The sequence below is a fragment of the Zeus faber genome (assembly GCF_960531495.2).
Source record: "Zeus faber genome assembly, chromosome: 18".
Lineage (NCBI taxonomy): Eukaryota > Metazoa > Chordata > Actinopteri > Zeiformes > Zeidae > Zeus > Zeus faber.
The window spans coordinates 23518371-23545174 of record NC_137210.1 but is presented as its reverse complement, the minus strand read 5'-3'; the positions used below and the strand labels follow the sequence as shown (position 1 = coordinate 23545174).

General features: G+C 44.9%; 1 protein-coding gene across 2 annotated transcripts in view; it reads left to right on the top strand.

The window, feature by feature from the left end:
• The window catches only part of col18a1a (collagen type XVIII alpha 1 chain a), a 95476-nt gene that overhangs the window by 47364 nt on the left and 21308 nt on the right, over positions 1 to 26804 (top strand). Inside the window, exons 3-17 of one of the 2 annotated variants that reach the window (XM_080019822.1) lie at positions 8899 to 9440; positions 12034 to 12117; positions 13489 to 13551; positions 14126 to 14152; positions 16107 to 16133; positions 18737 to 18815; positions 21968 to 22098; positions 22875 to 22901; positions 23276 to 23482; positions 23906 to 23932; positions 24958 to 25020; positions 25183 to 25260; positions 25755 to 25805; positions 26109 to 26234; positions 26379 to 26441. In XM_080019822.1, the coding sequence (XP_079875948.1) occupies positions 8899 to 9440; positions 12034 to 12117; positions 13489 to 13551; positions 14126 to 14152; positions 16107 to 16133; positions 18737 to 18815; positions 21968 to 22098; positions 22875 to 22901; positions 23276 to 23482; positions 23906 to 23932; positions 24958 to 25020; positions 25183 to 25260; positions 25755 to 25805; positions 26109 to 26234; positions 26379 to 26441 (1595 nt within the window). Of the gene's footprint in view, positions 1 to 8898; positions 9441 to 12033; positions 12118 to 13488; positions 13552 to 14125; positions 14153 to 16106; positions 16134 to 18736; positions 18816 to 21967; positions 22099 to 22874; positions 22902 to 23275; positions 23483 to 23905; positions 23933 to 24957; positions 25021 to 25182; positions 25261 to 25754; positions 25806 to 26102; positions 26235 to 26378; positions 26442 to 26804 lie in introns of both variants that reach the window. The other variant, XM_080019821.1, reaches the window with a different exon arrangement.

The following is a 26804-nucleotide window of genomic DNA, read 5'->3' as shown; positions in this document are numbered from 1 at the left end:
CCGTTTCCTAATTGAACGAAACCAAAAAAGGGCAGTTCTCCCACACACACACACACACACACACGGTCCCATCGCCATTTTTAACTGCCCGTCACTTAATCCTGGCGCCGGGCCTGCACTTGAGAGAGGCTGCACCTCTCCCGCGATTGGGCGTGGCTTCAGCGCCTTCAGCGGACACGCCCCCAGCGTTTCAGGGCAGGGAATACTGCCTTTTTTTCCCCCACGATTTTTCAACCAAATATTTTTTTAATCATTCAAATTTGGCTGGGTGGTTAATAACACATCGCTCCGTGGTGTGACAAACTCAGAACACATTTATTTTTGCTTTACAGGGATTTTAAAGTGGTGTGAAAATGTCAACAATTAAATTATTGAAAGGCTCCAGGGGAACGAGTGGAATGACTGGTCATTGGAGTAATAAGGCTCGTAGTGCGGAAAGTCACTCTTCCCCAGCTCAGTGTTTGCAAGGAGGAATGTTTAGAGTGAACAAATTGACATGTTGGCGTCATGATTGTTGGCTCTCAACTCAATTCAAGGTGGTTGATATCCAGTGCAGTTTTGAGGGCAAGGCCTTGTCTATGAAACCTCATATATGCAGATTCCTTCGGGTTTTTAGTTCTAGTTAACCATTGCACTTTTTGCACTTGGGTTGTCCCAAGTGCAAAAAGTCAAATAGCGCGATGTCAATGTCATGTCGCGTATGGCCTAAGCACTCCATTGCAAATCACAAACCCTTTCTTACATTTTTTTTTTTTTTAAGTTTGTTAATGTTTTTTTGAGCACGATTTTGAGCTTCCATTCCACTGCCATTCCATTCCATGGTATCTGGAAGTGTTGAGACTCGGTTGAGTTCATCACTGGTCGCCGAGGAGAGACGCTCAATTACCGACCAAAGCCTTTTTGTCCCTTTGGAGGAGGAAGCGTTTCAAATCTGTTTGCTATTGGTTTACCTTGTGTTTTCATCCGCCAACTAGTGACCTAGTTACCAACCAAGCATTTGATACCGTAAGCCATGCTTATAGCAGATATTGATTTTCCTGTTTGAAGATTCAGCCTCAAACTCAAAAAATTTGAATTACAGCGGGGGTGGAGCAAAGGGCAAGGCAAATTTGTAGGAACCAGTGATTAAAAAGTAGTTAAAGAATAAATGGCATCATAAAATAAGAGACGGTTGCCCTGTGACTGCAGCGTGAACTCAAACATGGCTCGAGGGAAAGAAAAAAAGAGAAAAAGTTCACGGAAATATCTGAACGAGGGCAGAATTTAATACCTCTGTTCCAAGAGCTTCTGTGGTGTGGCGACCATGGGTTAGGGTTTAGGGTTGTTGTCCAAAAGCAGTGAATGTGATCGAGTATCAATAATATTTCTTTGTGTAGTTAAGTTGAGCTCAGGCGTTTTGCCGATGCGCCCGCCCGTCGCTCGTCCCTAGATAATCTCTGGGCGTCCCTCTACGTCGCTCTCTCGCATGCCGTCGGAAATGGAGCTCCGGCACCCTGCCGGTGTCTTTTTACGGCCTCGCTATCTCCTTGACAGCTCCGTCTGTTGACCGTCCTGAGTGGACACAAGACGTCTCTGGTTGCCGTGCCAGGTGACGGGCCTGGGGCAAACGGCATTTGACAGGAGTTCTTCCTTGTGTGTGTGTGTGTGTGTGTGTGTGTGTGTGTGTGTGTGTGTGTGTGTTTGTGTTTCCTTTAGGATAAACTGAAGGCGTGGCATTAGGAACCCCAAGGGAAATTCAGGATTCATGGTTCGGGTTAAAAGTACATTGCAATTTGGGTTTATACACAGTCTGGGAATTCGATCCATAAACCGGCGCAGACTTAAAGCACTTGGTGGTTAAAGCTTAGTTACTTATTTACACGGAAGGAAAATGAACATTAAGGTATAGAATTATTTGGGGAATGCCAGGGAGCATCTGACAATGCAAACAATCCAGGCCGAATCAAAGGCTCTGCTCCTGTTGCCGTCTCTAAACCCCCCCGGTTGGGGAAGCATTTTAAAGATCCTCAAACAAAGGCTGCTTCACCAGCGAGGCGCCTCTGCTTGGGATCCGCCGTCAGAATAACCTCAAGGTGCAGCAAGTCTGTGCTTCCCTTCGTTGTAAATCACCGCCGGCCGGGGACAGAAAGTAACCTCAGTCAGCAACATCTGGTATCATCCCTCAGGAATGTGCGGATGGACCATCCGTTACAGGTATATGGTCCAAATGTCATCCACGGAGCGGAAGACATGCCTAAATCTTTGGTCTGAAACGGGGGGTTATCGCCGTGTCTGCGAGGCCCTCCCGGACGATTTATATTCCGCCTCCCCAAAATCCTGAAAAACTCAACTATAAACTATTTAAAAGTCGGCTATTCACATGCTAAATCCGTGTGGCCTCGGTGGGAGTGAATTGGTAAAACATTATGGGAGAGAGGCAGAATGTGCGGCCGTAATATCCAATGAACTGCAGCGACCTGCGCTGGTAAAATGTCCCCGCTTGCAGGGGCGCGGTTGGGCTCTGGCATTCAGTCCGACGGGGCCGCGCTTGAATAGCCGAGCTAATGTGTCACAAAGCCCTTTAAAGTACGACCCTAAAGCCAGAAATGCTCTCTTCCCCTCTGTTTATTAGCCCGGTAAAATTATCTAAGGGGATTTTGCGGCAGCGCCTCCGCCCCCACCCCTCTAAGCACACATCCTACCCTCCTTATTTTCGGCAATCCACTCCCCTACCACGCAGAGCCGCGCGTCTCGCGTCGGACGCTTCCTTCTGTCTGAAGCTCCATTGCTTTCGTATGTTGGAGGAGGGTGCTTTTATTGCTTTCCTCCCCCGCTCTCATGGTTTTAACCACCCTCTGTTCTGCAATGTCCCGCCGTTTAGGAGCCGCCTAACTCCTTCATGTCATGAATTTGAATTTAAATATTGGCCAACATAGAGCGATCTTACTTTTTCGCCATGTCGAGAACACAATGAAGTTGTTTTCCTGACTTTGAGATATGTCTGTGGGGGAGTATCTGCCCGTGGGAAGATGCAGAGATATTGGCCTGACCGCGAGCGCTTAGCGAGGGGTCTGTCAGACGCTATCATTCACACAAAAGGGGGCTCCCCACTGGCACGAAAGAAGATTGTCAGCGGACAATAACCCTTTTAATTATGTTTTTTTTCCCATGGTTACCAGTTTTGCCCTTAAACGATGAACCGCCATAAATGAGAGGCTATTTATAACGGCTCTTATATGGGAAAGTACCATTACCCAGTGCCAAAAATGAGGCAAAACAGAAATGAAAGCTGTCCCTGTGTGGTCTTCCGCTGCCCTTGAAGTACAGAGAGATGGAAAAAGTCAGCGTGTTGGTATCTCTGCCTGCGTTCCGCTGGCGGTTGAACGCCTGCCATCCTCGTGTCGCCGGTCGGCAGAGCTGGGCTTCCATGGAATGGATATTGATTTGATCAAGCGTCTAATGGCGGGCAGGTCCAGCGCTGGCACTGCGCCAATCGCACACCTTGAGCTTGCCAAGGAAACAGTCGGTGTCCGTGCACCCGAGGGTTCCAGTGTACGGACAAAATGACAAGTGGAGGCTTCCCCGCCAGAAACTCATTGTCCCCCCGACTTTGGCATTGTTGGGGAAAAAGTGACGCCAAAACCTATTTATAACCACTTCCTCAACGCTTCCCTTCAGTGTCATTAGCGCCGGGTCCCGCGCCACGTGCCGATTTTTCTCCGACGTGTCTCGGGCGTACAGGATATGGCGACTAGTCACGTCAAAGGCTCCGTGTTTATAATCTGCGTTTAAGTGCTGTGTGGAGGTTACAGCGACGGCAGCCGCCCCAACAGTATGGCGTTACTCTATCTCAAAAGAAGAAAGGAGGCATCTTCCTTTTTTTTCCCCCACCCGCTCCCCAGCGGCGGCTCGCACGACGTGCGTTTTCGTAGCCCCGACGTACTTCCCGAGAGCCAAGCGCTCCGTCCCTCAGCAGAGCGGGGAGCCTCGTCGGACCTCGCACGTCCTTCAGCTCTCGGAAATGTGGCCGGGCAGACAGGCATTGTCTTCGGGGTCTCAGGGACAACTCAAAACGCTGCTTCCTCAGTTTGTTTTGCAGCCCGGTCCACGGAGCCGCGTACAAAGTTCACAGCTGTGTGTGATAGTTGTGCTGCGCAGTGGAACTTTACGTCCTTCACACTTGTTTTGAAGAAGTACAAGAAAAGCGTGGGGGCGGAATATTATCTCTTTTGCGATAAGAGTATTGGAAGAACGAGCTGTTTTGTGCAGGGGGAAGCTTCTTGCAGCTAAGCATTAAAATTGCTCTAATACTATATAATAATGATAATAAAGTCAAGTACTTGACATCAAATCGAGTTTGTGCATTTAGTTTTTTTCATGCAGAACACGCTGAGCGCCACGACACACTCAATTCATCTTGTGACCAAATTTGATTAATTTCACTTCTGTAGAATGCCTCTATTTGAGAGCGACAAGCTTCAGCCAAGGGCACATGTTGCAAGATCATCGGGATTTATTTTTAACAGTCGTGGACAACCGTCGCGCCCGTGTCCAGAAATGGGCTTTGACCCTGATGAGGACAGGTCCAATCCATCGGACCAGCCTTGCACAAATGTGAAAACAGATCATTGCTCGTGTCAACTTCAAAGAGGGGGCGGTTAGTTTGGGCACCAGAAACCAGAACTAGAAAGATCCTTCACAGAAAGGTTCAGGTGGTCCTTGTTTTCTCCCGGAGGATATAGCGCCCCGGGAAAGACCTCCGCCTGCTCATTCGGCCTCAAGTTCAAATGGCGCTCAAGCATGACCCGGTGTGCACAGCAACTAATCCAAGTACTCTCAGAAAACCCTGGCATTCAGTTTGCAGTCGGTTGATGGTCGTCCCAAACAAGACGAGCTAGGACCCTCAACCTGGGAAAGCCTCGGTTCACAGGCGGGTCTTTCCTTTCTTTTTGCCTAATTGACCAGGAAGGCTGTTTAGGCCTCAAGTCAGTGGTTCACAAAGGCTTTTGCCGGGGGTTGGGGGCAGGCGGGCGGGGGTCAAATTTAGATAGGCCTAAAAAACGGTCCGAATTTTTCGGTGACAATGCCAGAATTTCAGTCAGCGCCGGCATTCCTCCGGACGCCTTGAGGGGGTCGGACCTTTCTCCTCCTTTGGCCCCCAAGAGCTTTGCATCGTTGGACATTTTGCACTGAACTTGTAATGAACATTGTTTGTTCACTTCATGTCTGTGTGTGATTCAGGTTATTTGTAGTGAAGTACGGTGTACTACAGCAGCCTAACATTACATGTGACATGCGAGGGCGCACTCTGCGCTCTGGTCCGTTCGTAGCCAAGATTTTTTTTTTGGTGTGCATTAACAAGTGTGCTGTTGAATTTTGGATACCGGCCAAACGGAGAACATCTGGTCGCCAAAATAGCAGTCTCAGTAATTAGGGGCTTGTGTTCGAATTCCCGCTCGCACTTGCACTCGGGTAAGCTCCATATCACACCGAGGAGGGGACTTAAGCTCTCAGCCAGAACAGGAGAGTGATATTATGGAGATGAAGAGACGGGACAGAGGCAGCGCTCCTCTTGATTTTTTTTTTTTCTTGAGCAAGAACCCAAGATATGGTTCTCGCTCATTGGCAGCTTCTCTCTGCTCGGGAGATGCCTCCCAGATTCCTGCTTATTACCGGCCCTTTACTCCAACCAGTCCGCAAATCAATTCGAAGTTTCAGTCCTCTGCCAAAGCTATGACTGACCACCGTTGAAATTAAGAGTGTAGGTTTTAAATGCAAAATATGTGATTTAACTTTGTTTACGTAACGACATTTCGTACACACGGAAGACTCCATGTGCCTTTGGTAAAACTGTAATTGAATTGTAAAATCGAAAAAAAAAAAAAAAAAAAAAAACACCAAATATGAAAATTAATTTAAAATCCAGGGAAAAGACGTACAATCCGCGAAGGGCACGGTTGATTTCGTTAAAATGGCCGAAGAGCGTAGGAATGTTTTGGGTCCGCTTTTGAAAGAGGAGACGCACGCCGCCTCACGGAGTCACAGTAACACTGACAGGGAGAATAAAAACAGCTCAGTCGAACCATGGAAACATCACGTTCACTGCAGCGGAATGGCCGCAGAAACCCCCACCGGCTAGGATCACGGAACGTTCCCGGGCCATCGATGTTTCATGGGTCATGGGACTTGGCGGAGGGCGCGGTTTTTAGCTCACATGACGACGAACACGCGCGCTTCCCTCCTCTCTCCCCTTCCTGCGAGGGGGAGACGGACAGGAAATGGTCCCCGGGGGCCGGGGCGTCGGCCGCCTGCGGGGACTGGCGAACGGCGGGCCGACGACGGGAGACCCCCTGGGCGGTGTCTTGTCCTCACGCTACCGGGTCAGGCGCCCGGCGGGACGGGTTGCGAGACGCGGTTTTAACGCTCGCCGTCGACCAGAGCACAACCTTAAATGCCACCAGCGAGGACCCAGAGGCATCGGCAGCGGAGGGAAAACCAAACACACCTGATCCTTCCTCTCAGTGTTAAGTGAGGCCCATTGGAGGTTGACCACCCGCTGTTTTTGGCGAAACCCGAGAGAAAGCCGGCTGCACACGTTTGGCCGGAGTTAAAAGACCACCCGTGAACCAAAAATAGGGAGCGCCTTTTTGTTTTCCGCTGTAAACAAATCCACCTGCGCCAGGCGCCCGTCCCCTGGGCTCTCGGAGGCTTTGAACCCTCCCGGGCGAGCGCTGCGTTCGTCGTCGGGACTCGTCGCTCAGGGCTCCTTCAAAGGGCTTGGACGTGTTTTGCGTAAACAGGGTTTATTTGGGGGAACTCCAAAATACCCCTGTCGACCGAAGGAAGATGATTCATGTCGTTGTAGTGAGACGCTTGAGTGCTTCTACGCATTGGGATAAGGAGCTGATCCTCCTGTGTAAAAAGTGTAGAAAATGAACATGAAACACAAGAAACTGTACTGATAATCGATACGCCCTTAAGATCTTCACTCTATTTTTTCGTCACTGGGGTTGAAAGCGAAGGGCGTGGCTGCCGCCCGAGTCCGCTCGGTTCACATCGGAACAGTCGTTGATTTCAGAGCGATTCCACCTGTCGGCATGATCCCCGGAGATGGATTTCCTACTGCGTGAACACAAGGCAGACGCATAAATGAATGTTAAATATTAAATGAAACCTTGTGACGTTTTACATATTCATGAAGGACGCCGGATGCACACAGGTGATTATGCTGTACTCTGTGTGTGTGTGTGTGTGTGTGTGTGTGTGTGTGTGTGTGTGTGTGTGTGTGTGTGTGTGTGTGTGTGTTTTCAACAGTATCGAAGCTTGGTTCATAGGATTCCTGAGTCAGTCCGAATCGCATTAAAACCAAGTTGGACCATCACACTTTTCCTAATATTATTAGGAGATTAGAGTAATTGGCTTCTTGAGATGGATTTTCTGCAGCCCGTGAATCTAGAAAACTGGAAGCCCCCGGCAGACGGCCTACGGGACACGTTCCTCTTTGTGCTCCCCGCCTGCATTTCCAAAACATCTCCAATAACCCCGCGCTGACCCGTCGCTGGGGCCGCCTGGCGTGATCGACGGATGAACAGGGACATTGAAGGAGCCCAGCTGGTTGACCTTGAGCGGCCTTGGACCTTGGGTCGCCCCGGCATTCACGGCACACGTCGCGTTGCTTACTGCGCCGTAGCTATCCCAAGAATGTCATCCGTCTATATTAATACTTCCACTCCGACGGAACAACGGGGCGCGCTGAACTATGAGCACGATGATCAATTATAAGTACGATCAAGACTAAGATCAAGCTCAAGACCATTCAAGACCTTCTACCTTCTTTAGAGCCCCCGCAAGGTAAAGTACGTAAACCATTCCCCAGGGAAGAGCAGCTGGACCCTCCTTCGTAATTTATTCAAATTGATTCCATTACTGGTTAAGAAGTGAGTGTTCAAAGTGTTACTCCCTCTTTGAATGGTATGTTAACCTCCTCAGCGCTTCTATCTCAGTGTTTGTTCCAACGTAGTCACCACAATGGCTTGACCATTTCCAGCACCATTTTACACCAAAACGATCAATTTCCCCCAGGCCCCAAATGCTATTAATTAGCCTTTGGGGCCTTGAAGGTCCTTATTTCTGTGAATCTCCGGCCAAAAATTGGTCGGAGATTCGTCCGGGCCTTTGTACTTCGGTTATTACTCGGCAGTCTGGGACGTCGCGTCTGCAACGCAGCCTCTCCAGAGTCTTTCTTCTTTGGTCTGGAAGCCGTAGGTGCATCAGAACACGCCATCGTTCGGTGCCTGCCCAGGGGACTCCCGTTGTCTCCCGGGTCAAACTGAAGCCTTGTTGCTGCAGTTCGTTTCGGGGGTGGCTGAGGATGTCGGGGGGGGTAGTCGGGGGGCCTTTTAGTGTCTGCTAAAGCGATTTGTCTCTGCAGCTCCCGGGAGGGGGCCTCTCTCGTGCCTTTCTTTTGGGGGGAATGTTAACTTTTATTTTAGATGTAGTAACCGCGTCTGTTTCTTACTGCGGCCACAGCGTATGACCATATTTGTATCTGGCGTTTTCCTTATCGCTCTGTGAACCCGCTGAACCGCAGACATTCCAGAATGTCCGGGGTTTCTCGGCTTAGGTTTCAATAAAACACCACATATTGTTCCGTTTCCGTCATCCTTTGACGTCAACATCTCATTCCATCAACCGTCAGTAACACAGAGCACCACTAAAGGTGTTACCACAGACCATCATGTGCCAGCCACTCATAGCAAACACCGGGTCTCCCTCCAACAGACTAATAAGATCTGGGTCTAACACCATTCCCTGCCATGCAGCCCCCCCACCCCCCACCCCCCTTTCAAACCTCTTGTTTCTGGGTGTTGTGACCTCTGACCTTTACCGCTACCCTCTGCCCCTCCTCCTCCTCGCCAGATGAGAGCGGAGTCTCGCTGCTGGAGATCATCGGCGACCCCCCTCCGCCCGAGATCGTCCGGGTCGACGGGCCGGACAGCAGCCCCGGCTACGTGTTCGGACCCGACGCCAACACGGGCCAGCTGGCGCGCGCCCACCTGCCCAGCCCCTTCTACCGGGACTTCTCCCTCATCTTCCACCTGAAGCCCACCTCGGACTACGGGGGCGTGGTCTTCTCCATCACCGACTCCTCGCAGCAGATCATGTACGTGGGCGTCAAGCTGTCGGCCGTGCAGGGCGGCAAGCAGAACGTCATCCTGTACTACACCGAGCCCGACTCCCAGGAGTCCTACCAGGCCGCCAGCTTCCCCGTGCCCTCGCTGAGGGACGCCTGGACCCGCTTCTCCATCGCCGTCCAAGACGAGAAGGTCACCTTCTACCTTAACTGCGACGTGGAGCCTCAGGTGGTGCGGTTCGAGAGATCCCCGGATGAGATGGAGCTGGAAGCCGGCGCCGGGCTCTTCGTCGGCCAAGCGGGAGGAGCGGACCCCGATAAGTACATGGTACGTAGTCGTCGCCTGACGGGATGGTTTACAGGTCCACTTGGTTTGTCCCTCAACATCTGCAGATGTGAAGGTATAAGGCTGTAACCAGTGTTCCCCAAGCGTTTTCTGCCGTTGCGAGTCTTGCATCACTAACTTAAAATTAATAAGCATTATTAATAATAATATTAATAATAATAATAATAATAATAATAATATTATCAAATATAGCTGCAGTCAGCAATACGGGTCCAGGGTAGTCGGCAAAGGGGTTTCTTTGTGCCGCATGCGTCTGCGCACGCCGCCATCTTGGTGAGGTTGAAGTTGGTGATCACAAACCTCGTCTGCAATACCAAAGCGCCGATCTGGATGAACCTTGGACGACGCTGTGTTGGATCCGTCCTTGTGATGATGTCTTTATCATTTTGTCCGTTTTTTGTCATCCATGACGTTCTGTCAGTCACATCTGCACGTGCCGCCATCTTGGTGAGGTCCCGGTTGTTGACCAATCACTGGACTGCGATGCTATCGTTGACATTGACAAATTGACTAGTAATAGCAATTGCTTTTGACTAAAATAAGACAAAAAAAAAAGTAGCTGACAGAACTTCAAATAGATCTCAGACTAAAAGGAGAATAAAGCTCGCCTACCACGCCTTAATCCAATGAAAAAAAAAATCAAAGGACAGAGACTACAATTGAATCACTGGCAAACTAAAAAGAAAACAGGATGATTTTGGCTAAAAAGCGGCTCAAAAAGCACGTGGCTGAATGCCTCTGGCAGGACGCGCTTGAAGAAGTGTAAGATATGATGAACTCTCACCGCTCTTGTGCCAAACATGTGAAACAGAATGTGTCGACCTGCAATAGCCGCCCTATGATTTGATCGTCTAAATTGCCTAAATGGCCGGAGCTGACTCATAACAGGAGTCTCCGCTGGCTTGGAGCAGACTGAAAATAATTGGTCGGCCTCGCCGTTGGGATGCCATGTAATTCCCGCTGCTTGGACCGAGGGGCCGACCCCCCCCCCCAGCTCCCGGCGACCCCTGACCTTAGCTGTGAGCCGTAAACAAAGGAAGGCAGGTGCACTAGGACCCTGCGGAGAGGCCTTTTGGCTTCACAACTCGCCGGTTAAATGAGTTGAAGCCTCGGTTTTGCGAGCAAGGGGTGCGAGACGCTCAGAGACGATCCAGCTAAATAAACTCTGTGTCTTTAAAATATGATATCACCGTCACGGACGACCAACAAATCCATGTTTTTATCACTAAACTAAATGGCTTTGAAGGTGTTGGGTGACTATCTCAGTCTAAGTATTCAAATAACTATTGAAAATTGGAGATACTATAGTTAAAGATAGTTACAGTCTTTGTATTTTACCTTTCAACATTGATATGGAAAGCATTGAGGGTTAAGAAGCGCCTGGCATTGCTATTGCTCCGAGGAAAGTCCTAAATATACTGCATATGAAAAAATCCTTCCTAAATACACGCAAAGAGAGATTTAAATGATCTGCCGTTGTTATGATAATAACATGGTCATTTTTATCATAATATATACGAAGCTGCTATGATTTTTCATCAAGAAAAAAAAAACCCTAAAACGATGATTTTCTCCCTTCTCATCCTCTGCCGAGCGTTCTCGGCCTGCTATTCGAGACACGGGAGACGAACCCGGCCTCTCCGTGACCGCGCGCGGACCCGATCGCTCGCCGCGTTGAACCCGCCGGCCCCGAATTTGGATGTTTTGCCGTAAGGACGCGGACTCCCAGGGAGGAACGTTCGGTGCGAAACGACCGGTGGCTGAGCCCCGCGGCCCTGGGACGCCAGGGTCTCGCAAACCTAATCCAACCGGGACCGCGCACAGGACCAGAAAAGCCCCTTTTTCGCCCAAATATTTATACTGGTTTATGTTTGTGTACAAAAGAGTCATTCTGGTCTGGAATTTTTATGTCTCTGGCGTTCGGGACGAGGTCCTGATAGACAGCTTTTTAATGTGATGGATGTCCGCAGCATGGATGTCTACTCCAGGCTTCATAGCTTTCGTGGCGATCCGCTATTAATCGTTAAATCTTGTTTAAACTTCCAGCAGAAAGCCGTCACGTTGTTCTGTGTGATCGCGCACGTTTCCTGTTTAGGAGCCTGTTTGCATGTAAACAGGGGACTTGAATCACTTAAGTGACCCCTGGGAGTTTGGGAGAAGAGAGGCTTCGAATCCCGTGAGAAACGGACTGAAGCAGCAGGGGTCCCCCAAATTATATTGTATTTCCAAATCTCAAAACAAGGTGGGCGGTCCGGAAAACCATTCAAAGACGTGTGTGTGGATTTACAGTGATTGTGTTTATCTCTTACAAGTGACTTTATTAGTATTTAAGGAATGAAGCAGCTGTGCATACATGATACTCAACAAACATTAAACATCTTCATCTTGTTTGACAAATATGTCTCATTTATTTTTTTTCTGTGTGTGTGTGTGTGTGTGTGTGTGTGTGTGTGTGTGTGTGTGTGTGTGTGTGTGTGTGTGTGTGTGTGTGTGTGTGTGTGTGTGTGTGTGTGTGTGTGTGTGTGTGTGTGTGTGTGTGTGTGTGTGTGCGCCGTGTGCCGTGTGCCGTGTGCAGGGGTTGATCGGGGAGCTCAGGGTGGTGGGAGACCCCCGCGCAGCAGAGAGACACTGCGAGGAGGACGAAGACGACTCTGATGTGGTGAGTACAGGAAGTTTGATGTATTTTATGTGTTGGATGTATGTTTATGTATTTAATTTAAAAAATATATTTTTATTTTTACAATAGTTTTTTATTTGTGTTTTTAAAAATGGTGTAGATCTGTAGATAATACTTTTTAAAAATAATGTAATCATTATAATAATAATATTAATAAAATTAATTATAATAATAATAATAATAATAATAATAATAATAATAATAATAATAATATGATTATTATCATTCATTAACATCCTTGTGTTGCAGTGGCTGAAAAAACACACAAAAAAAGAAAAGTTTTGCTTGTTATAAAAAAAAGACCAATATTGAATGACCCAGAATCTCTTCCAAAGGTTAAAGGCCACTTCAGAACATGATCTTGGTTCTTGGTTCCTGTGCAACATAAATAGTTCCTGATAACGGATAATTGACAGGATTGATCCAGCCATGGTGATTCAAAGAGCATATCATTCCAGTAGATTAGATTCCATTTATGATTATAGTTTCATAACCCGCAGCATTTAATAACTTAAACAAACCCTCCACCTGACACACACACACACACACACAGGCACATCTTTGACGCACAGCCCCCTCCTTTCCCAAAACACCAGCCGAGCAGCTGCTCAGAAACAGCGAACACCTGACGCTGTGAGTTGTGGTTGTGGTGATTAAACAAACCCCAGGTGGAAATGACAGGTTCGGGCTGCGGAGACGCAGCTTTCATTGGAAATCTGACATTTGCTGACGAGCAGATGTTCGGATGCTTGTTGCCGTCCCTGCTCTTTATAGTGATAATTTAAGGCGCAAACGTGAGAGTTTACTGTTATAGATGCATCGCCTCCATTTTGCTGGAACACACACTGAGAACTGAGGGGTTGGATTGGGATTTGGGAGGTGGGTGGATACTTATTATTGGTTTTGGTAAAACTATTTCTAATTAAAAAGCTATTATTATTATTATTGAGTTATTTTTGTGACAAATTTTCCGTTGTTTTGTCTGTGTACTGTAAATGTGAATTCCATTAACAATACAACAATTAATATGAGCTGGTTTCATACTGTGTATCAACATATAATACTACAGATACATGTAATATTTTAGAAATATAAATATTTTTCTATAAATGTGTATATATATATATATATATATATATATTTATTTATTGTCGTGTATATAATATTATATATTATATTATAACAGATCCCTATTATATTCAAATTAGGCACCATTTTTATTATTTATATTTATATTTATATTGTTTATTTTCTGCACATTTCTGCCTAGATAGAGATAATAAATACACACGGCACCAATGAAATTATTTTAAATTGAAAGTTAAAATAAAAAGTGTGTCCTCTGGTTCTCAGGCCTCAGGGGAAGGAAGCGGCGACGAGGGGCGGAGAGTGACGCCCGAGAAAGGCTCCTGGACGGTAGGAAACTCATTCCAAATCCGGGTTATTTATCCTAATATATATAGTACATATATTTATCCTTAATATAATAGGACCTTAATGTAAAAAAATCCTTATTTGAAACTCTTTTTTTAGCTGGGACATTATAAGAAACAATGTGTTTGTGTTACACAAGTGCTCCTCTCAATGCTGTTTCCAATGTTGGTGGCGGGGTCCGCCGTGCCTTTCCCGGCAAGAATGCAACCATGGGGCAAAACAACAGTTTAGAAGTAAAAAATAACAATAATAATAATAACAATAGTAACTATCAAATAATAGAGGAAAAAGGGGGAGGAAGTATCCCTACATTCCCAGTATCTGCACCTGTCTGCTTTATATCTCTTGCTGTACTTTGGCTGCTACTGTAGGAAGTTAAATCATCATCCCTTTTACCGAAAGCACTTAGTAGGTTTTTAGAAAAAAAAGTCAAAACAACTTCCAGTCAAAACAGTTCTTTTCACTCTGCCGGGCTTTGATGGTCAGATTTGTTTAAAAAAAAAAAAAATTGTTTGTTTGATTTTTTGTTTTTTTTTCCCCCTCTCTTCATCCTCAGACTGACCGCAGAGGGGATCACGTTGCAGTGAGTGACTCTGTTATCTGTGACGCGAAGCGTGTCGACTTTTAATACAAAAAAAACCTGCTCGAGGGTTTTACGGCAGCATCATGTAAAGGAATGTGAGGAACGCAGCGAGGAAGAAAATCAAGAGGAGGGGAGGAGAGTTCAGAGTCAAAGAAAAGATATGGGATCGCTATCGGTCTCGGCAGATTCTCCGCGTCGGGAAAGGAGAGAAAAATAAATGGTGCCCTCTGTATAAATCACAACCACAGCAAAGAGCCGGATTAAAGACGGGGTCAGTTTGGGTGAAGCCACCCTCCGTCTCGGTATCTTTTTCCTGTTTCCTCCGTCGACTGGAACGTAAAGTGAGTCAGACCCTGACGGGCGGTTCAGCCTCCTGTCTCTCTTCCCTCTCCTCCGCCCGTTCAACTCGTTCAACGCCATTTTTGAAACAACACTTTCCGTCCTCCCCACACGAGGGTTTATCACATTAGATAATTATTAGATAAACAGAAAACACACGTTTTCCACAACAAGATGTCAGCGCTTTTTCAGGGATGGAACCTGAGACGAGTCTGGGCAGAAGGAACCGAGTCACGGTTTCCGTTGAGCGAGACTTTCCGTTGAGTGATATCAACGAGTGAGTGATGGTGATGTCTGTATGCATGGATGTATTTATGTATGTATGTATGCATGGTTGGATAATGTATGTACAGTATGTATGCATGCATGGATGGATGGGTGGATAATTTATGTATGTATATATGTATGGATGTACAGTATGTATGTAAGGATGGATGGATGTATAGATGGATGTATAGATGGATGTATATATGTATGGATAATGTATGTATGGATGGATGGATTGATGGATGGATGTACAGATGGATGTACGGCGGATGGATGGATGTATGTACAATGGATGGATGGATGATGAATGAATGATTAATGGATGCATGATGGATTGATGTATGTGTGATGTATGGATGTATGGTCGGATGGATGGACGGATGTATGGATGGAGGCAGATGGATGAATGTACAATACATATAATGGGTGGATGGATGGATGGATGTACAGATGGATGTACGGACAGATGGAGGGATGGACGGATGAATGATGAATAGATGCATGATGGGATCGATGTATGTGGGATGTATGAATGGATGGATAGATGGACGGACGGATGAACAGACGGACAGGCGAATGGATGGGTGGATGGATGGATGGATGAACATATGGACAGACAGATGGATGAATAGATAGATTGTTGGACAATGGACGGACGGACGGACAGATGGATGGATGACATACGGGCGGACGGGCGGACGGATTAACTAGTGAGCCACCATCCATTCCAGTCCAGGAAATGCATCTGGAACTCAGATCCATTTTCCACTGTTTTCATTTCAGACGCCGTTTAAAAACGTGCATCACTCTCAGGCAGGAACGAACTGAATCCAATTCAACTGAAAGAGCCAAGAAAAAACCCTTCTCTGAGAAGACGATCTGGAATTCCTCTTTTTGTTCTTTTCCAGCCAGACAACCTTGAAAAAATGGAGTTCATTCATTAAAAGAGTTCATTCATTAAAAGAGTTCATTCTTTACGCTGCTTCGATGCAGTATTGCGTGAAAATGTTGCAGTAAAAAGTGAAAGAAAGTCTAATAAACCATGATTTTCCCCATGACAATAATAATAATAATAATAATAATAACTATGGAATATTTAAGGAAAAGGGGGAGGAAGTATCCCCACATTCCCAGTATCTGCACCTGTCTGCCTTATCTTCCTTGCTTCTCGTTGGACGTTAGGAGATTAAATTATCGTCCTTTTTGCCAAAATCCCGTAGAACGTTTTTAGAAAAAAAGCAGATTTCCAGTCAAAACAGTTATTTTCACATTGCCGAGCTTTGTTTCAAACGTTTTAACAGTTTTTTTTGTCCCCCCCCCCCCCCCCCCCCCACCTCTTTATCCTCAGACCGACACCAGAGGAGACCGCGTTGCAGTAAGTAACTCTATTATCTGTGAAACGCGACACCCTGTGTAGACATGTTAAAGTGGAAATCCTTCAGATTATTTATATATTACTTTATATTTGATCCTTTTTTTGCTGGAGCATTATAGGAGACAGCCGTTCAATGTATTTTTGTTCCGCATGTTGGCCTCTATATTGATGTTTCCATCGTTGGTGGCGGGTTACGCCACGCCTTTTTTCGCCAAGAATGAAAATGCAAGAATTTTAAATCAATGGATCAGAAGAAGATTAACTTGAGTAAAGAAAGTGAAAAACAACAACTTTTGAACAGTATTATAGCAGCTCATAGACAATAATAATAATAATAATAATAATAATAATAATAATAATAATGATAATAATAATAATAATAATAATAATAATAATAATAATAATAATAATAATAATGATGATAATAATAATAATAATAATAATAATAATAATAAAAATAATTTCAAAGGGTGATACTAGAGGATGGAAAAAAAGGAAAAATATACATTGGATACAAATACACAATATTAACCCATGACCATTGAGGTTTTTTACCCTGGTACATTACAACAATGGTAAAAACAGCAGCAAAACTAAATCCTAAACAGCTTTAAATGTGAAATGGGGACATTGCATTCCTGACCCCTGGAATACTGTGTTGAGTGTTTCAGATCTGTCAGCACTTTGTTTTCCTTATGTCTTTGGGAGCCTCCCTCCCTCCCTCCCTCCCTCCCTCCCTCCCCAGCTGTGATGGATAGATGGAGGGAACATTATCACATACACCAACCTTGAAATTCTTAAGATAGTTGGTGCTACGCAACACAGCAGGGGTGTGGGGGGTGGGGGGTGGGGGGTGGGTGGTTGTGGGGGGGTCGGTGCCCCCCCGCCACCCCAAAAAAAGGCAAACTGGTCAATGATCAACTGTTCGCCGGCTCATCGCATTCCTCCCTCCCTCCCTCCCTCCCTCCCTCCCTCCCACCTGTTGCATTGTGGGAATTCTTCTGGGCAGGTGACAATGAGAGGTGTGTCGCCGGGGGAACGAGTGAACGGGGTCACTAGGGGGTCGTTTGTCGCCCCCCGGCCCCCCCATCTCCACCCCCCTCCCCTCCCCCCATGCTGCTGTCTTTGTTACCCCCCCGCGCGCGCACACGCACGTGCACAGGCACGCATATGCACGCAATATGTTTTTAGTTATTGATATATTGATATACTGATATACTGATATATTGATATACTGATATACTGATATATTGATAAATTGATATATTGATATATTGATATACTGATATATTGATAAATTGATATATTGATATATTGATAAATTGATATATTGATATATTGATACATGATATACTGATATATTGATATATTGATATATTGATATACTGATATATTGATAAATTGATATATTGATATATTGATGCATGATATACTGATATATTGATATATTGATATATTGATATATTGATATATTGATATACTGATATATTGATATACTGATATATTGATATATTGATACATGATATACTGATATATTGATAAATTGATATATTGATATACTGATATATTGATATATTGATAAATTGATATATAGATATATTGATATACTGATATATTGATATATTGATATACTGATATATTGATATATTGATAAATTGATATATTTATATATTGATATACTGATATATTGATATATTGATATATTGATTTGTTTCCAATCAGCTCTAATGAGAGGCGCGGCGTCCGCCAGCCGCCTCCCCAAAACAGTCTGTTTCCTCGGTGCGTTCTTTGTTTTCGTCGTGCACATGTTGAACCGCTTGTGGTCATTACTTCGTAAACGCAGCGTGTTTGGCTGTGGGCTGAGCAACGAAAATTCTATTATGATGCATTATTTGGAAGTTTGGAGGTTTTTGGTGGATTTTGTTGCAGGGAAATATATGAAAATGTGTTCACACTGGAACGGGAACGAGAACAACCGCAGCCAAACATTTTGCTGTTCCTGCCAAACTTTACCCAGATCATTAAAACCCTGCGGACGGACCTGGAAGTGGAGATCACAGACATTCTACCGTCTATGTGTCGTTGACAAAAAAAATACGTGTTTCCATCGTCGTGTCGGCGGGAGCGGGAGGTCGTTTCAGGACGGTTTCCCTCTCAATTTTACAAAACCCGAAAGTAGAGACAATATTAAGAATGAAAAACAGTGAGTTATCATCGTGGAAGGTGTCATTTAAATGTGTGTCTGCTGACTGGTAAACAGGATACGACTTTTCATGACAGTCAGAGCCTGTCCCCTAGTGGACATCGGATGAACTGCGTCTGGGTTAATACACATAACTTACTCACTTATTTTTAAGCACAATTGCAATAAAGTGCAGAGGGGGCGGAGCTTTTCGGAACCCGACTGTCCATAGGAAGGAATGGAACTCCTGTTAGTTGTTGCCGTTTGTGGGATTCGGTGTGAAGCCGAGGCTTAAGAGAGTGCATGTAGGTAACGCACCGCGAAATTATTTAAGGCTTTAAAAGGTTGTGTTACACTCATTATCCTGCTGTCTCTTTTATTTTCTTTTATTTTTTTTTAAATCTTTTTCTGTTTCCTGCAGACGACCCCGCCATCGTCTCGTCCGATCCAGCAGCCTCCGGTCACCAACAGACACGAGCTGTCGGTGGAGAGAGAGACGGGTGGGTTTACCTTTTTGTGAGAAATCTTCTGGTGTATGTTTTAATAGCCTGGTCGGATTTTTATTTTATTCTTTAATTTATTTATTTTTCATAGTAAAAAAACAAACAAATAAAAAACAGCCTCTGAGTAAGAAGAAATTGCAATACCTTGTAATTTAAAAATGTCCCTTTTTACCGGGCTCCGAAAATGAGGATTTCCATGAATAGCAATAGATCAGGGCGGTGTTCTACTAGATCTAAATCTACAAAATGTAAACCAAATCTAAGTGCTAACAAAGAGGTAAATATGTTCTGATTGGACGCCAGGGTTGCAGAGAGATTTAATTGATATATATATATATTTTTTTTTTTTTTGCAATTTAAAGTTGTTTACTCGGTGCTTGTTTAAAATAGTTCCAAAGCCGCGTGAGAGTCTGTTCCCAATTGTTTTGCCAGTGTTTCTAATCTGTTTCTAACGTCGCTCTCATAACAGCAGTGTCTCCCACATGCAGACACATGACTTGTCTTTTCTGATCATGCATGTGGAGGTTCATAACTCTGCGGTGCAGAACTGAGGATGTAAAGAGGAACTAGTGCGTCTGCGTGTGTACAGGCCGGGGAGGAAGTGTTGTGCATGCTGCCGCCTAGTGGACAGCATGAGGAATGCGCATCATGAGTTATCCGGGCTGGCGTGGCAGCTTTTTATTTTAATAAGTTGAATCTTTCTGTCACTAAGTGATTTAAAAAGTATATATTTTAATGTGAATATTAATGCATTTAATTTTATTATAACTGCCTTATTTGCCCGTTCGGTTCGTTCTATATAAATGATTATCTCCAACATTCTTAAGCTTTAACTCTTTAAAACTATTTATTTTCGGTTGTAAGATTTTTTTTAGATAAAAAAAAAAAAATCTTGGAAATATAATCCACGTGGCAAAATGAGCAATAAAATAAACAAAAAACTAAAAAGGAGGAAAGAAAGACCACGTGAACTGAGCACTTCATTACCTGCAGTTCAATTGAGCTACTTTGATCAATATCGGATTTCAGGGACTGATGTAATACCTGTAATTTCATATTGAGAAAGTGAATATTTTTAATATGTAATGGCACACACTGTGCGTCTTACACACACTGTGCGTCTAACACACGCCGTGCGTCTAACACACGCCGTGCGTCTAACACACGTCGTGCCTCTAACACACGCCGTGCCTCTAACACACGCCGTGCCTCTAACACACGCCATGCGTCTAACACACGCCGTGCCTCTATCACACGCCGTGCCTCTAACACACGCCGTGCATCTAACACACGCCGTGCGTCTAACACACGCCGTGCCTCTAACACACGCCGTGCGTCTAACACACGCCGTGCCTCTAAACCACGCCGTGCCTCTAACACGCGCCGTGCCTCTAACACGCGCCGTGCGTCTAACACATGCCGTGCGTCTAACACACGCCGTGCGTCTAACACACGCCGTGCCTCTAAACCACGCCGTGCCTCTAACACGCGCCGTGCCTCTAACACACGCCGTGCGTCTAACACACGCCGTGCGTCTAACACACGCCGTGCGTCTAACACACGCCGTGCCTCTAACACACGCCGTGCCTCTAACACACGCCGTGCGTCTAACACACGCCGTGCCTCTAACACACGCCGTGCCTCTAACACACGCCGTGCGTCTAACACACGCCGTGCCTCTAACACACGCCGTGCCTCTAACACACGCCGTGCCTCTAACACACGCCGTGCCTCTAACACACGCCGTGCCTCTAACACACGCCGTGCCTCTAACACACGCCGTGCCTCTAACACACGCCGTGCCTCTAAACCACGCCGTGCCTCTAACACACGCCGTGCCTCTAACACACGCCGTGCGTCTAACACACGCCGTGCCTCTAACACACGCCGTGCGTCTAACACATGCCGTGCGTCTAACACACGCCGTGCGTCTAACACACACTGTGCCTCTAACACAATAAAAACAACAAAAGGGAAACTATGGTTTGACATCGACAAACAATGTCTTTCTGCACCGTGTTCAGCAGGTGGGTACCGCAGAGACACCCTGTCCTCACCCGTCCTCACCCCGTCCTATATATAGGGGATATAAGGGAAACACAAGACTGTACAGGAACTGACAGCAGACAAACTTGAAATGTAATTTCTAATTATATGCAGTTCACCGCAACAACCACTAGATGGCGAACTAGCTGGGTTAAGCCTCTTGTCTCTCAACTGAAAAATAACCATGAAACATTTATGTTGATAACATCTACAACAACAGTGTTTTATTTTTGGGGGTTTTAAAAACATTTTTCCGATTTTATTAAGATTTTTCAGATTTCACAAAAATCTTTCAGCCTTATAAATGATTCTTTTTTTATTACGAATTTTCAGATTGTATTCGATATTTTAGATTCCACTAAGATTGAGCAGATTTTATGACGATTTTTTAATATTTCACCAAGATTTTTCAGATTGTATCATGATTTTTTCAGACTTGAAGAGTTTTTCAGTTTTCATAACATTTTTTCTGATTTTACTAAGATTTGTCAGATTTTACTTCGATTTTTCAGACTTTCAGATGTTATTATGTTTTCTAAGATTTTAATAAGATTTTTCTGTCCTTCTCAAAATTGGATATATGCTGCATTTTTTTTTAATTCCCTCTTTTTACTTCACAAAAGCAGGACCAGATCTTCGTCACATATTTTTAGTGGTGTATTTTTCAAGGATCCATATACTGTAGTAGGCAGTTGGTGTGAATAGGGGGTGCCAAGTTCGCCTCAGAACTATTCGCCATTTTGTGGTTTATTTGCGTCACTCTTGGTGTGTAAAGGCTCCGTATCATCTCGTTTCCCCCGAACATCTTGTACTGAAATATTGAAAAGGGGAATGGATCGAGAAGTGAAAGTTAAGAATGGAAAATCAGTGAAATACTGACGATGATGAGAAAGTTTTACTCTTCATCCAGGATAATTAATATTTTGGCCGTTTTTTTAGGCAGTATTTCAATCCTTAAATAGGTTCAAGTAATATCTCTGTGCAAGCGACAGACAGACAGACAGACAGACAGATACAACTGTAGCAAAATAACAATAAAGCAATGCAATTAAAATATGAAAATAAATAACTGAATAAATGTGAATTTCTTTTTCCCATTTCAGGGCGACTCGCTGCCAAAGGGGATAAGGGCGCCCAAGGGGACAGGGGAGAGAAAGGGGACCGGGGCCCCATCGGGCCGAAGGGAGAATCGGGCTCCGGGTCCATCTCCAGGGGAGGAGCTCGGGGAGAGAAGGTGGGAAGAGTTTCCTTATTCCTAACTCCTAGCTTGGCTTCACACCTCATCCGAGAAACGACAGCAACAAACAGGAAGTCCATCCGTTCCAACGGGGAGTCGGGACCCGCACGTGAAAGGCTGCGAAGCGCTGGGATTAGCCCCGCCCCCTCGCTGATAAACCCCGCCTCCTCAGCGTCGCAAGATCATTTATTTTTTTTCGCATTTTGCAAACACAATACAACGCGAGTTTTGAACTGTCATCCGGTAGAAATGTTCAATGTCGAGCTGAGAAAGGCAGTCGCCGTTGTAGAGATGCAGTTCACCCGACGGCCACTAGGGGGGAAGGGTCCGACTGTCGTATGCGTTTTCGGATTCGGTGTGAAGCCCGTTTTATCGTATGCAATCCAGAGGTCATGTGACCGTAGAGAGGGCTCCTCTATGTGCCACCATTTTGAAAGGTGTCCCGAGGTCCTCTAGGGGCAGAGGCTTAGGTGTTGACATGCAGGGGTTGATGTCAGTTTTTATTTTTTTTGATAACAGTGAAGATACAGCTTCATTGACTCGACTGGAATTCACTCATCATGGCTTCTAAAAAAATGTGTTTTCTGATACCAGCTTCTATTTTATTTTATTTTATTATGATATAATTATAGTTTTTGCAGAGTCTGTGGTCAACCTCTAAAGAGGGTTGTTGTAAAATTGTATATTTATATTTGATTATTTTTATATACGGAGGAATTTTAAGTGTGTATTTCCTTTTTATAAAGCTACTTTCATGTTGTTTTTTTTCTCAGGGAGAACCAGGAGAAACGGGCGTGAAGGTAAACTCTTTCTTGTCAGTTATTCCTATTTTATCAGTTATTTATTGAAGTTATTTTCTTCGATTTGTGAGTTCAAGGGCATTTCTTGGCCGTTGTCTAGTTGATACTAATGGACACCACATTCAAATATTTAGAAAATCCGAACGAATGAATATTTCTAATACACTTTTGATTTGGGTTTAATCTTGATCACCAAAATATTATCTCTCAAATATTTTAACTCATTCTGTGCGTTATTTATTATATGTCATGTCTGAAGTGTGTAGTGGAATAAGTAATAATAATAATTCATGATGATGATAATAATAATAATAATAATAATAATAATAATAATAATAATAATAATAATAATAATAATAATTCTGTCTTTCCAGGGAAGTGCAGGATTTGGCTACCCAGGGAAGAAGGGAGAGGCCGGCACCCCGGGCCCCCCGGGCCCCCCTGGCCCTCCGGGGCCCACAGCCGAGCTCCTGGAGCGCAGTGACGGCTCGGTGGTGGAGAGGCTGGCGGGGCCCCGAGGGCCGCCTGGGCCTCAGGGGCTGCCAGGCCCCCAGGGACAACCAGGGGCTGATGGAGAAGCAGTGAGTACACAGAATTAAAATGCGTTACATAATTGTTAAATATATACTATATATACCAGCCACGCCCCCTTATCATGAAATAACACTATACGTATATACTATATACACTCTATATACTATATACACTATATATACCAGCCACGCCCCCTTATCGTGAAATAACACGGGTCCTTGCTTATCGTCCAATTCACTTAACGACCTGGTTGTAGGAACTGAACGTTCATTAAGTGAGGAATACCTGTAGTAGTAAGAGCAATACCTTGGATTTCAAATATTTAACATAGTACAAAGGTGACATGAATTTTAATAACGTGCACTTATCCTCCAGGCCAACTCCCATTCCCACCGCTAAATAATAATAGTAATAATAATAAATGTGGTTTATTTTTCATTGCTTGTTTCTTTTTGTTTCATTTTCCGAAGGGCGATCCCGGTGAAGATGGAAGTGCAGTAAGTTTTCATATTACTTATATATTATAAAGTGTAAACAAGAGACTTGTATTTATTCATCTGAACTTTGCGGTTAATATCACTGAGACCGAAAACCCTCTGTTTCAAGATAGACCTGGCCAAGAAATAAGCATAAAACATGTATACCGCAATAGCTGCAAAATACAGTTTAACACTGAGTTTGCCCAAACCCGCAAAGCTGAGTTTTTACCCAAGGAGGTCAGCGTAATGATTCAGTTGGACTGCTTGTTGATTTATGTACAATGGTAAGACGGCAGCTTCCTCAGTGTGGCCTTATGGATTAACAAACATACGAATAACATCTAAAGTATCCACAGAGCTAACGACGCCCTGCCAACCCCATTCTACGACGGGTGGGGGGCCAACCTCGGAGCCCTGCGTCAAATACGCAAACGCGCCAAATAATCGTGCGATTTCATCTTTGATTTATTGGAAAAAAAATACATCACCTTCGTCTCATCAGCATTCAAGTCACCCCAGGTGACATTATGTTGTAGCTTGGCCTGATCTGTATAACAGGAAGAACATTTAAATGCCAACATCTTTTATCCACATGATAGTAAACAACTGGGGTCCGAGTACGGGGCCCTGTGGCACGCCTTCACGGGAAGGTAACGTGTTATATCTTACGCCGTCAAAGTTTATAGGCACCAAAAACACGGTGTATCCTAAAGGCTCTGTCTGTTCTCAAAGGCAGCATGTTTATATCATCCACGTTGCTCGTGTCATTGTTTTATACGATCGACTGCGTCAGAACAGAACCCGGCAGGTCAACGACGGCAGAGCCCGAACTCCTTCGGGGGGTCGCCCAGCAGCCAAATCCTTTAGAGATGTCAGCGGGCGTTGACAGAACTCAGACATAGGCGGTCGCAACTCACTCAGGAAGACGGCGCAAGATGTATTCAACACCGCTGAGCGGAGCAGAAAGTCGTTCCATGCCTCTGATAAATGGAAAGGAATGGACTTGACTACTTGAATTTAAATACCGAATATATTTTTTTCAGGGTGCTGTCGGACCTCCAGGTTTTCCGGGAACCCCAGGAGACGCCGGAGTTAGAGGAGAGAAGGTGCGGCGAGATCGTTCCGAGAAATGTTATAAATCACAAAAATAAATGATATTTTAAAAAATTCTCACCTTTCTCATTCAAACTAAACAAATCACTCGTTTTAATATTTTGACGTGTTGACTGAACGACGTGGCTTTATTCTGCACGTTATTCCGTACACAGGGAGACCGTGGAGATGGCCATCCCGGTCCACGGGGCCCCCCAGGGCCTCCGGGACCTCCAGGGCCAGGGTCCAGATCGGTGAGTCGATCATTCAACTTTAGATTCAGCGTAGAGCGGCAGCGTGTCGTGGAAACTCACAGAATAAGAATATTACTTATAAGTTGAATGAATTTCAATGAAGGCCACTGAGCGTGTAAGGTTACTTGTCCACCAGGGGGCAGTGTCACGTTCACTGAAGCACAATGTACAGAAAACATTGAACTTTATTTGAAAACCTTCCGTTCAAATCGAAAACACGGATACGCAAATAAAAATCTGTTTTTTGAACCTCAGCCACTTTTATCCGCTACATTTTGTTTTCCGTTCGGAACCTGCCTCCCGACAGGAAGTCGGACAATTTCAACCAATCAGCTTGTTTGACGCATATCACGCGTATCTATGCAGCGACTCCAGCCTGGATTCTGGACTAGAGTTGGTCGTAGACAAAGACAGTTTTTTGCTGTGTTTTGGGGATTTGGGTTTCTTTTTAGTTCTGCTCATCACGGTGCTTAATTTCCCTTTCTGTATTTCAGACGTTTGTGGACATGGAAGGCTCCGGGTTCCCAGACTTGGAGTCTGTTCGGGTGAGCGTTGCATTTTGGGGGTGAAAGGTCGGTGGTTAACGTCCGAACGGAAGCTTTAAATTTAAACGTCCCCTCGAGACAGAACAACTCAAATTGGAGGGATCGCTTCCCACCGGAAGCCGCCTCAGCGCTGATCACTCAAACTGCGCAGAGGTCTACGGAAGATATTTTGTCAATCCCTTGAGGAGATTATACGTCTTTAGCCTCATTTCGACACCTCCTCATTGCCCAATAGGATTAAGACGGAACTCCACTCCAAAACTTCATAATCCCTAAACTGTGTGAAATATGTTCCAGGGACAGCCTGGAGTACCCGGCCCCCCGGGACCCCCTGGCCCTCCCGCCCCTGCGGCCCCTGTGGTAGTGGGCACGGCACCGGCCTCAGGGGCCTCCGGACCCCCTGGAAGAGACGGAGCGACCGGTCAGCCTGTAGGTGTCTCTCAACTCCACCGACGAAATAACAAAAACAATAATAATGATAACAATCCTTAAAGTGTCCTGATAGTGATGGTAACGATTAAATAACTCAATCGAATGAAGATCGTCATTTTAATCTGATATTTGGGACCCCAGGGCCTGCCTGGTCTGCCAGGGACCGACGGGCTCCCAGGAACACTGGGACCAAGGGGACAAAAGGTAAAGTAGTGATGCAAGTACGAAGATAAGAATATTTAAAAATAATCATTTCTTACTAACTTGCATAGTATAGAAAAGTCCTAATGTAACTTTAAGCCCTAATTTTATTGTATTTTTCATTATATATTTCCTGTTTTTGTTATCTTTATCTTATTATCTTAGTTAGTTCTTTTATCTTATGTGTTATCTCTCTTGAATTTCTGCGTCTGTTTTAATTTATGGTCTTTTTTCTATGTGTATACAATGTTTAATTTCATATTGCCTATTAATAGGCTATGCATTTTTTACGGATGGCAAATTAAATGTTAAATGTGTCTTAAATGTGTAATGTGTGTAAATTATGTTTGCCTTATGACCTAGAAA